This window comes from Mustela nivalis (genome assembly GCF_964662115.1).
Source record: "Mustela nivalis genome assembly, chromosome: 6".
Taxonomy (NCBI): domain Eukaryota; kingdom Metazoa; phylum Chordata; class Mammalia; order Carnivora; family Mustelidae; genus Mustela; species Mustela nivalis.
Genome location: NC_139025.1, coordinates 82,475,801 through 82,488,308, shown reverse-complemented (window position 1 = coordinate 82,488,308; position 12,508 = coordinate 82,475,801). Strand labels below are relative to the sequence as shown.

The following is a 12,508-nucleotide window of genomic DNA, read 5'->3' as shown; positions in this document are numbered from 1 at the left end:
TATACATTATTCCTTACATTACTTCACACCGTCACTGGCCTTTGGAATTTGGAGTCTGAAGAGCATCCCCCTTCCCTCCCACCCTTTTGTTATAGCACTATATTATTTTAAAACTTTGCAACAATGACTCTAAGATTTTGTATGTGGTTAATAAATGCTTTGTAATTTCAAAAATGTATCTTTATAAACATTTTAATACTCTTTGGTAGAATTAGATGTTACATTTTTTTTTTAAAGATTTTATTTATCCATTGGACAGACGTAGTAGTAGACACAAGTAGCCAGAGGGGCAGGCGGAGAGAGAGGAAGAGAAGCAGGCTCCCCACTGAGCAGAGAGCCTGACGTGGGGCTCGATCCCAGGACCTTGGGATCATGACCTGAGCCGAAGGCAGAGGCTTTAACCCACTGAGCCACCCAGGTGTCCCTAGATGTTACATTTTTATTGTCCTCTTGAAGAAGCTAACCTGAGCTGGCTTTGTAGTTTATTGAAGTTTTGCTCTTCACCTAGCAAAACCATCATTTTGTGTATGTGTGTGTGTGTGTTGTAACTTGAAAATAGAAATTATTTTTTACTATCTGTGATTTAGAACAGCTTTGACGTTCTCTTAGAAATTTACTTCCTGGGTGGCCATGTCTGTTTTTATTGCTTTTGTGTCCGTGTTTTACTCTTTTTGACTCACAGCAGTACATCAGGAAGACACGGAAGATGCCACTCTGTCAGTGCTGCTTTCTGCTTGCTATTTTCTTAAAAAGATTTATTTATTTGACAGACAGAGATCACAAGTAGACAGAGATGCAGGCAGAGAGGGGGGTGGGAAGCAGGCTCCCCGCTGAGCGGAGAGCCCGATGCAGGGTTCGATCCCAGGATCCTGGGATCATGACCTGAGCCGAAGTCATAAGCTCAACCTACTGAGCCACCCAGGCACCCCTCTGCTTGCTATTTTAACAAATGATTCTGTTTGTCATCAAAGTACTTTCCTATTAAATAATCATAGATCAGTTGAATGAGAAGTCCAGTGGCTTCTGCTAGTCAATGCCAAAGTAAATGACAACCCATGTGACTGAGTAAAAATATTTATTTATTGTATTGTGTGCAATGATGTAGATCTTGAGATGTTCAGAAATTTTCTGTGATAATCTTTAGTGGTAAGAAAGGCTTTGATTTGAACGCATAACTGTACAACTTTTGGTCTTAGTGCAATTACTAAAGCTTGGACTCTTAGGAGTGAATATCCTTTTAAATGGATTTTTGCACTTTAGGAAGTATTTCTACTGAAAGAAACTTCAAATCAACTATAAAATTCAAATTGGACTCTTTTCATTGAAATTAATATTGGGTATAATGGAATTAATACACATTAAGACTCTAAAAAACCTTATGGTAATTAATATTTTTTTGGAAATGAAAGGAATGAGAGTTGGTTTTTAATCCCTGAGATAACAAAGTAACATTTTAGTATACACCCATTTATCTTGAATAGCTTGCCTTATTTTTATGCCTATTACTGAAAGGAAATTTGAAATAAAAATTTTCTAGAAGTAAATTTATTTATTTATTTATTTATTTTGCCTTAGGTGTTGGTTCTAGGCAACCCATTTCTTAACTACATCTCTCTCTCTCTTTTTTTTTTTTAAGATTTTATTTATTTATTTGACAGACAGAGATCACAGGTAGGCTGAGAGGCAGGCAGAGAGAGAGAGAGGAGGAAGCAGGCTCCCTGCTGAGCAGAGAGCCCGATGCGGGGCTCGATCCCAGGACTCTAGGATCATGACCTGAGCCGAAGGCAGAGGCTTTAACCCACTGAGCCACCCAGGCACCCAACTACATCTCTCTTGAAGGAGTATGGCCATGCCTTTCTGTAATATATTCTGGTGTTACTGTCAGAAGTAGAACATTCTGCATGATCAGCTATGGACCTGATCTCTTGTTAAGTTACTCTGAGAATCCTGCTGTGGTTTTCAGGGGGAGCCACAGTAGACACAGAGTATCTTTGGGTTTAAAATAAAGAAAACAAGGGGTGCTTCGCTGGCTCAGTTGGGTAGAACATGCAACTCCTGATCTTGGGGTTGTGAGTTTGAGCCGCATGTTGAGTGTGGAGCCTATTTAAAAAGTAAAATAAAATATACTGCAAGAAAGAAGGTAGAATAAAGACAATTAAAAAAATTTAAAAACACGCCATCAGCTGAAGGAAAAATTGAAATATAGGAAAGATTTTTCTTTAGTTTTGCTCTCCAATCTATTTACTTCTCCCCTTTTCAGGTCTTTGTATTAAAGCACCAATTAGCTCCTGGCTTTATAATCCTTTCCCTGTATTCAAACAGAAAAGAATCTGGTAGTTTACATGGACTGGAACTCACTGGTGTTTTATTTTTCTTTGTCAATTATATTTTAAGCCTTTTATTTCCAGTTAGAAATAAAACTTTAGTTCTTTATAAAGGAATTTCTGATGTAGTTAGGGAAAAACTGTATGGGGAGGAGGAGAAGCCATCCCAAATCTTTTTTTTTTTTTTTTTTAAGATTGTATTTATTTATTTGAAACAGAGAGACACAGCAAGAGAGGAAACACAAGCAGCGAGACTGGGAGAGGGAGAAGCAGACTCCCCGCTGAACAGGAAGCCCAATGCGGGGCTCGATCCCAGGTCCCTGGAATCATGAGGGATCATGACCTGGGCTGAAGGCAGATGCTTAACTGACTGAGCCACACAGGTGCCCCTCAAATCTTGAAATCATACTAAGCCTCACGCTCATTCTGAAGATAAACTTAGCTACTTCAGTTATTTTACTGTGTGGGAGAATAGAAGCCTAAAGACCACCAGTTGAAGTACATTCTCTAGTGGCTAGCTACTTAGTGATGCTCATTTTTTTTAATTGCAGTAACTTTTCAGTTTCCTGCCTGAATACAGGTTCACTGAACTGGCTGACCATAAGCTACAAGGCTTTTTTGCCTCTTGCTGAGATCTCATTGTCTCTGTAGAATCAACATCCGTAGCTGAGGCCAGAGTTTGTCCTACCTCTAGTCCTCTGTGTCTTAGGAGATGGGGCCAGGGGTCAAGTAATAAGCAGAATGTGTTATTCAGGGATACCTGACATCAAATTTGCTATTTTTATCTGCGGTGGTTGTAACAGGTGAAAAACTATGAAGATCAACCATGTTTACATATTGGAGAATTAATAGAGTAAAAAGAAAGTTAAAATGTGGCTTGACTAAACTTACAGAAACAGAATGGAATGGTGGTTACCAGGGGTTGAAGTTGGGGTGGGGAAAATGAAGAGATGTTGGTCAAAGTGTACAATCTCTCAGTTATAAGATGGGTAAGTTTGGGGATCTAATAAACAACATCGTGATTATAGTTAAGAATACTGTATTGTGTACTTGAAAATTGCTAAGGGTATCTTAAATGTTCTCACCACAAAAAAGAAATGATGATTATGTGAAATGATGGAGGTGTTAGCTAATGCTTTAGTGGTAATCATTCACAGTACACAAGTGAATTAAATCAACATGTTATACATCTTAAACTTATACAGTGTTCTATCTCAAAAATATATTTTTTAAAGATCTTATTTACTTACTTGACAGGGAGAGAGAGACAGTGAGAGAGGGAACATAAGTAGAGGGAGTGGGAGAGGGAGAAGAAGGCTCCCCACTGAGCAGAGAGCCCAATGTGGGACTTGATCCCAGAACCCTGGGATCATGACCTGAGCTGAAGGCAGATGCTTAATGAGTGAGCCACCCAGGTGTCCTCAAAAAAAATTTTTTAAATAAAAAATGTGGCTTGAATATATAAACATAATTATCAATTACAAACATTTTTATGTGAATCATTAACTTTTCACCCCTGGTTATTATACTATACAATAACTATTAATATGCATGTTTTAAATGTTTTATTTATATACTTCAGCAAGTGTCCATCTGACTTTAAAATTTTTATTTGTTGTCATTGTCACAGTTATGACTCCACAATAAACTTAGAAAGTAGAGAAAAAAATATGCTCAGAATCTCACCATTATACATGATCACTGGTAGCACTTTGGTATGTTGTTATTCTAGTCCAGTTTTTTACATGTATATAATTACATTATAAATATATTTTACCTCTGCTTTTTGAAAACTTATATCCCAAGCATTTTTGGAGTGCCTTTAAAGTAATAAGACTAATTTTAGAAACCTTCCATGAGAAGTAGATGTTATAATATTGGTACATTATGATTAGATATATTTAGTCTTAAGAAATGTTACTTTATATAGAAAAGACTTCTGTTGCCATTTATAAAAATTAAGACTTTCTTAACTACTACTTTTGCTTACTGCTAAGGCTGTTAGCTAATTTTTTAAAAAAAGATTTTATTTATTTGAGAGAGAGAGAGCGTGAGCATGAAAGGGGCAAGGGGCAGAGGGAGAAGCCGGCTCCCTGATGAGCAGAGGGCCTGATGTGGGACTTGATCCTGGGACTACCAGGATCATGACCTGAGCCAAAGGCAGTTGCTTAACCAACTGAGCCACCCAGGTGCCCGAATTTTTTTAATCCTCTGTTTAAGAAACTAACGTTTCTCTTCTCTGGCTGCATTTCTTTTATTTGTAGGGTCATGTGAAGAGGGAGCAAGCTACAAAATATGGGGCCGGTGATTGTGGATTAAATGTCAACAAAAGAGTATCTGGGGCACCTGTGTGGCTCAGTCCGTTAAGCTTCCAACTCTTGATTTTGGCTCAGGTCATAATCTTAGAGTTGTGAGATCAATCCTGGCAGTGGTTCCTACTCTGCATTGGGCGTGGAGCCTACTAAAGATCTCTTTCCCTCTCCCTCTGCCCGTCCCAGCCTCCCCTTCTCTGGGGAGCAGGGGGCAGGGAAGAGTATCGGGTCCCACTTTTAATCTACTCTTCAGCTTGGAATTTCATGTTATTCATTACAACTAAAACTTTCAGCTCTTGTCCAGAAATTATAAGCTTTGAAAATATAATTATAGTATATGTGGACCTAGCATTAGTAGCAGAACTAGAAATGAGATCCATAGTGATTGGCATTTAAATTGGGAGTCAATGGGCGCCTGGGTGGCTCAGTGGGTTAAGCCGCTGCCTTCGGCTCAGGTCATGATCTCGGGGTCCTAGGATCGAGTCCCGCATCGGGCTCTCTGCTCAGCAGGTAGCCTGCTTCCCTCTTCCCTCTATCTCCCTCTCTGCCTGCCTCTCCATCTGCTTGTGATATCTCTCTGTCAAATAAATAAATAAAATCTTTTGAAAAATAATAAATAAATAAATAAATAAATTGGGAGTCAAAGGTGATTTAGAATGAAAAAGAAACCATGAATTCTCTATCCATAGCCAACACATTGATTCCCTGCTCCCCTTTTATTTATTTATTTATTTAAGTTTTATTTATTCATTAGACAGAGGTCACAAGTAGGCAGAAAGGCAGGCAGAGAGAGTGAGGGGGAAGCAGGCTACCCACTGAGCCACCCAGGCACCCCCCCCAACTCCCCTTTTATAAAGCAGATAGGTTTAAAGAGTTAGGGTTTTTTGGTTTTTGTCTTAGTTGCTTTTAAGCATCTGACTCTTGGTTTCATCTCAGGTCACGATCTCAGAGTCAAGAGAAGAGCCCCTATCTTGGGCTCCTGCTCAGTGCAGAGTCTGCCTGAGATCCTCTCCCTCTGTCCCTCCCCCTGCTCACTCTCTCTCCCCACCACCTTAAATAAAAAAATAAATCTTTAAAAAAATTTTATTGCCCATGCTTGTGTTATAAAAGACAATTAAATGTGGTACTAATTATATAATTTAACTGCCCGAGAGTCTGAGTAAAGAAATTGAGAAGTGTTTAAAAATTTTATAAATTTTTAAAATCCTGTAATTTCTTGATAAGAAGCATTAGAGTGAGTAAATTATATTCCTTTGGTTCTTTATGTGGCTAGAGCAACTTGCTGAACTTCGTCAGGAGTTTCTTCGACAAGAAGACCAGCTTCAGGACTATAGGAAGAACACTACTTACCTTGTGAAGAGGTTAGAATATGAGAGGTGAGATGCTATATACAACAAATAGTTATAAATCTGGAATATTTGTCCAACTTTTGGACAATATCTTTCTTTCTTTCTGATTTGTTTTTTTCTTTCATTTCCTTAGGTCTTTTAAATTCCTTTTCTGTTGTATTTCTATGCCTCTTTGAAATCTACTCTCTTTTATTTTGATATGTTAAACACCATGAAAATATCTTTTACAAGATATGTTTAGTCTGCACGTATAGAAGAACTCATTGTCAGCCAGAAAATCTTGCAAGGCCTGAATTACATTGCATTAGATGTGCAAAGACTGACAGGAGAATCTGTGGTTCTCTTTGAGGGGCATCGAGAAGACAAAGCCCATGCTGGGAGGTGTCCCCAGAATGGCTGAGGGATTGAGTTCCAGCAGCTCCTGCTCTGTATTTCAGTCTTCTTGTGTACACCTCTACACTCAGTTGGTGAGGAGGTCAGGGAACGTCTTTCCAGCAATCACTCTTTAAAAATTTGTTATTTCTTTAATCAATTTTATAATGAAAGTTATCTTTTGGATCTGCATACCCAAAACTAGAAAGATGAACCATATTTTAAAGCACCATGTATCCATTTCTGACTTCCTACTCTTGTAGGTAATCAATATGTATTTACTTACATACATGTATTTTAACCTGGTAGTATTCAGTAGTTTTCAATTTATCTGTAGAATTAGAGAGTTAGCATATTCAAGGGTAATATATTATTCCAGCATGTTAGTGTACAAATTGTTAGTGTACCAATTGTTAATCTCTCCTATTTGCTGGACTGTTGTAGTTTTCCTTATCTTACTGTAGTAAACACAAGTTATAGAAATTTTAATGCAAAAAGGATTTCTCTCTCATGTTATTTCATTGGTATATATTCTCAAATACAGTATTCCTGAGACAAAATGTTTTATTGGTTTTGTTTGTATCACATATATGAAAAATGGTTGTACTAATTTATAATGTAAATATTTTCCCATACCCCTACCAATGTTGGCTTTTATAATTCAGTCTTAATTTTGCTAGTATAGGAATAAAGTACCATCATATATACATAGAAGAAGTTTAATTGTACTTTTAATGGTTAAAGTTAACATTTTTTGTTTATTTTACAACTATTTGTTTCTTTTTGCATGAATGATGTATTTGTATTCTATGACCATTTGTCCAGTGGAAATTCCCAATCTTTATCTCTTCTGTTCTTTCACGTTTTTCTTGATGGCTCCATTCTATCTTATTTATTTGTTCCTTCCATTCTTGTTCTTCTTATGGTTTAGACTCTTACTGTTGTGTTGAAATGCTATCTTTTGGGTGAATCATCTGCTACTATTCCTTATCAACTCATAATTCTATGTTTTCTCATCTGTTACTATATATTGGTCTCATGGTTTTCTCTTCTGTAATGTTTTTTCTCTTCTGTGTTTGAAGTTGGCTTTGATGGTTGTTTCTTTATAAATGTAATTTATAAAAACAATTTTTCATCTTTCTAATTTCTGTTATTTTAATTAGCTTTATAGTATTCTTTATCCTAAATATTCTCAGAATTTTGACTGTGAACTATTTTTATGTCTTTTCTTTGTCCTGTGCCCACCTTCTTGCTAACTGAATGCTTTATCTTTATAAATGTATGTTTTCAACTTCTAGACAACTTTGAGAAGTCAATGCAAGATAATATAGCTTAAAAGAATGACTCTGTGATTTAGTTTTCAGTGTGGACAACAGATCAAGGAGTTAAGAGCACAACATGAAGAAAATATTAAAAAGTTAGCTGACCAGTTTTTGCAGGAACAAAAGGTAAATTTAACAAATACTTAGAATACATTCTTGTTATAAATCTTGTAATTTAGAAATTAAAATATGTACATTGTATTTTTAAGTATTCTAGCTTGCCAGTATCTAAAATTGACTTGCAGTGTTTTTATTGCTGAGTAAATTAGACATTTGCAAAAATATAACCTCAACTCTTATAACTAGTTAAATATTTTTTATCTGACTTTCAAAAATAATTTTGCTATTAATATATTTCTCAGATTGTAAAGTGGATATTCCATCAGTTACTTATTTTATGCTTTTGAGAAATAGAAAAATTTGAGACACCTGTTCATAAAGTATTAATCTCTGTTACTTTAAATTCTTTTCTTAAAACACAGAAATGAAACATTAGTCATTTTGATTCATATTTTTGGGGGTGGCAATTTCTTTTATTAATTTATCCATTTTCATTTGCTATATGTTATGAAAGCCGTGCTAGAAATGGAAGGAATTTGAAAATTACTAGACATTAGGACATGCATTTTTTTTTTTTTGCATCCTGTAATCTCATCTGATTAACCATGACTTGTAAAAAGTCTTGGGATTTAAAGAGAGATGGAATAGTGAAATGTGTTAGCATCTTACCTACAGGACTAGAAGTTAAGGAAACCAAATTTGTTCTTGGCTAACTCACTGTTTTATAGCATAATATCGAGGGCATTGTTCTTTCTGTTTCATTTTTTTGAATCTACAAAGTGGAGTAGCTGCTGCTCATCTGCAGTCTGCCTTGAAGAAATGTGAGCATAGATTGCTGGAAGATGACAGTGAGTGACTAAGTGAGCTACTATCTTAGCATAGAGGCATTGAAGGCAGCCAGAGGTATTATTGAGACACTAGATGGCTAGAGGGGCATAGTAGAACACAAAAGAAAGGGGTTTGCTGTTGCAATTGAATTATTATAAGACCAATATATAAATAAGGGGATAAATTTACTCTCTTCTGTTCTCCCAAGAAGCACAGGTGAGACCTTTTCCTTTTTTCCGGGCAAGTGTGTACTAGGCTATTTTTATCTTATTAGTTAACTAATATTCTCTCCAGTTTTTATTTACCCTTATTTTGCCCTAAATGGAACAAAGAGGGGAGGAACTTCTTTCTAGGGTAGTGCACCAGCCCTTACCCTTCAGGCCAGCTGCTAGTCCTACTCCCTATCCTTCATTCCCTGTTCTACTACCATAATAAATTGATTCTGTGAAATTTCACTTGTTTTTTTCATTGGAACAAATCTAATGGAAACTGTATGAAACAAGCATAAGTTGTATTCAGAGATTTTTCTTTTTAACCAACCACATGCCTACCTTAGAAATTACTGTGATGAAGAGGTCTACAAACAATCCAACCTGCTCCCTGTTTCCCTATGACCCATAAGCGAAACATGGTTATTACATTTAAAAATGGTTGAAAAAGGGGTGCCTGGGTGGCTCAGTGGGTTAAAGCCTCTGCTTAAAGCCTTCGGCTCAGGTCATGACCTCAGGGTCCTGGGATCGAGCCCCGCATCAGGCTCTCTGCTCGGCGGGGAGCCTGCTTCTCCCTCTCTCTCTGCCCGCCTCTCTGCCTACTTGTGCTCTCTGGCAAATAAATTAAAAAAAAAAAAAAAAAAAAAAAAACTTAAAAAAATGGTTGAAAAAACCTAGGGAATATTTTATGACATTGGAAAATTAAAAGAAATTCATATTTTAGTGTCTGTAAATACCATTTTTTTGGGAACACAGCCATAGTCATTTGTTTACTGCTTTCATGCTATGAAGGAGGAGCAATTGTTGTAGAGCAGAGAAAACGAAGACCTGAGGGCTTAAATGAAATCGAGTATTCTAGATTGGATCCTAGAACAGAAAAAGGGCATAATGGAAAAAGAAGTGAAATCTAAATAAAGTCTGGAGTTCTGTTAATAAGGTACTAATGCTGGTTTCATAGTTTTGCAAATGGACTGTGCTAACATAAGATGTTAACATTAAGGGAAATCCGGTGAGGAGTAGTAACTTCTCTGTAAGTCTAAAATTATTTCAGAATAGAAAGTTTTATTTAAAAAACATTTAGGTGGCCCTCTTACCACATCACCAACATTGCATTTAGAAAGCCATCTAATTTTATTAAGAATATTTGCTATTGTCCAATCATATCAAGGTACTATCTTTAATAATTCATCTTGATTAACTATTTTAAATGGGAAAGTATTTTTGAGCAGTAATTTGTTGACTTTAAGTTTTGCTTAATATTAATTGTTTTATCCACCTCTACAAAGAGTACTATAGAAATAGCCTTATGATATAATATTATAGTTAAATGCACAGAGATACAGCCTGGCTCTTCAGGAAACCTCATGGATTTTCTTACCCTCAGCCTTCCTATTGACAAGTTCAAAAATTTCAGTGTTATTCTTTCACTAATCGATTATTAAGCTCAGAATTGGCTCCTAGGAAATGTGGGAGTGAGGAAGACTGTGGTTTGAATCCTTTCTCTGTAACTCTCTATCTTGGTAATCTTGAATAAGCTACTGAACTTCTTCAAGCCTCAGTCTGACTTCATTATTCCCAAAGCTGTTCACTTTACTAGAGGATAGATTTGAAAGTAGTTTGTAAACTATAAAGCACAGTACAAATGTTTATTGTTAATGTTATCTACCAGCCCCACTGGAATACCTATACCTGATTGTCAAAACACCTTTTCTTCTTCATTGTGACAGATTTTTATAATTTGACTTGTTTTTCTAGATTTCCTTTAGATTTTTTGGTACTATTGTTTTTTATTGATTTCCTTTAGGTTTTTTAGTACTATTGTTTCTTATAATGAATTTTTATAATTTGACTTGTTTTTCTAGATTTCCTTTAGATTTTTTAGTATATTGTTTTTTGTAACATTGCATAGTGCTTTAGAGTTGAAAAAGCATTTATATATGCATTAAACATTAAGTAGAAGGACCTAGGTGGCAACACAAGTATGTGTATTTAACTCCTTCCTCTCTCAATTTTCTACTGAGGTCACTCAACCAATATGAAAGGCACAACTGACCCACCAATAAAATTGAGTCAGGCCTAACCAAGTATCTGAAGATTCAAGTTTCCAAAGAGATGATTGGGTTAGAAGCATGTTAGAATACACTGACCTGTGTATTGTTCTGCCATTACTTCCTATGCTTGGGTGGCCAGTACACCTAGAAAGAAGTCTGCTTTTTTCCACCCTTGCTGTTTCTGCTTCTGGAAAAGCCTGGCAGGGTCACTAGCCATCTGTCACACTTGAGTGGGCACCCATGTGCCAGCCTCCTGTAGTCCACCATCCTGCTTGATCATACCATAGGCCTTTAGAGAACCCACCCTGCCCATAGCACCTAGAATAATGCCCAGCTGTAGTCCTCCACAGCAACCTACAGTGCTCAGCAAGACTATCTTGCAGCATCACTCCCTCAGCATGGCCAAAGAAAATTACCTTTGCCCAACACTTAAGACCACTTACTATAATTAGAGACTTTAAAAATTGTTATTCTTTTATTTCATATTAGGTCTAAAAACTGAACAGAAAATAGTATTATATCCCACATCTCCCAAGTGTTTGGAATTTGGAACCATAGTATATGCTTCAGAAAATGAACTGTTTCAGAACATTTAATTGGTAGTTGTGTCAATTGCTTAATCTTTTGAACTGAAAAATATTTACTATTACCAAATCTTTATTTAACAGCAAAACTCAAACAAGTTTGAATCAAAAGATGAAAATGATTTGGGTATAAACAATCATGCATTACCTAAAAACATTCCCAAAGTAGCTGAGAATGCTGCAGATAAGAACGAAGAACCATCAAGCAATCATATTCCACATGGGAAAGGTATTACTATTTTGTTTTGTGTTAATAGTATATTAACTTTTCTACTCACTTTGAAGTGAACATTTTCAGTCATAAAGAATATTGCTGGGACGCCTGGGTGGCTCAGTTGGTTGGGCGGCTGCCTTCGGCTCAGGTCATGATCCCAGCGTCGTGGGATCGAGTCCCGCATTGGGCTCCTTGCTCTGCAGGGAGCCTGCTTCTCCATCTGCCTCCCATTCTGTCTGCCTGTGCTCGCTCTCTCCCTCTCTCTCTGATAAATAAATAAAATCTTTAAAAAAAAAAAAAAAGAATATTGCTTGATTTTATCTCAGTTTTGATTAGGTGTCAGTGTTGTTTCAAATTTGGATTTTTTGATAGAAAAGAGAAGAGAGTAAATTGTTTTAGAGTTACAACTGTGTCCAAAGCAAGATATAACAATATGCAGTCAATGTAGCCTATTGCTTTAGAAACTGATTATTACATTTGTTCAAAACCTTTTCAATTATGTAAGGGAACAAAAGAATTATTGGGATGGCTCAGTTGGTTAAGAGGCCAACTCTGAATTTTGACTAGGTCATGATCTCAAGGTCACGGGATCAAGCTCTCTATCGGGCTCCACCCTCAGCGTGGAGTCTGCTTGAGATTCTCTCCTTCTTACTGCACCCTTTCCCATGGTTGGTCTCTCGTCTCTGTAAAATAAATAAATCTTATTAAAAAAAACCAAATTATATCTTTTGTTACTTGGGCAGAACAAATCAAACGAGGTGGTGATGCAGGAATGCCTGGAATAGAAGAGAATGACCTTGCAAAAGTTGAAGATCTTCCTACTGGTAAGTAAAAGTCATCAGAGTATTTACCCTACCCTCTTTCAGTAAAAGTCACAGTCATT

The 12,508-nt window shown here is 36.5% G+C and overlaps 1 protein-coding gene across 2 annotated transcripts in view; it reads left to right on the top strand.

Annotated features, from left to right (window-relative positions):
• GOLM2 (golgi membrane protein 2) overlaps positions 1-12,508 on the top strand; it is a 105,840-nt gene that overhangs the window by 33,570 nt on the left and 59,762 nt on the right. For both annotated transcript variants that reach the window (XM_082735336.1, XM_082735335.1), the window contains exons 3-6: positions 5,910-6,012; positions 7,715-7,805; positions 11,496-11,640; positions 12,369-12,449. In XM_082735336.1, coding sequence (XP_082591462.1) covers positions 5,910-6,012; positions 7,715-7,805; positions 11,496-11,640; positions 12,369-12,449 — 420 coding nt within the window. The remainder of the gene's footprint in view (positions 1-5,909; positions 6,013-7,714; positions 7,806-11,495; positions 11,641-12,368; positions 12,450-12,508) is intronic.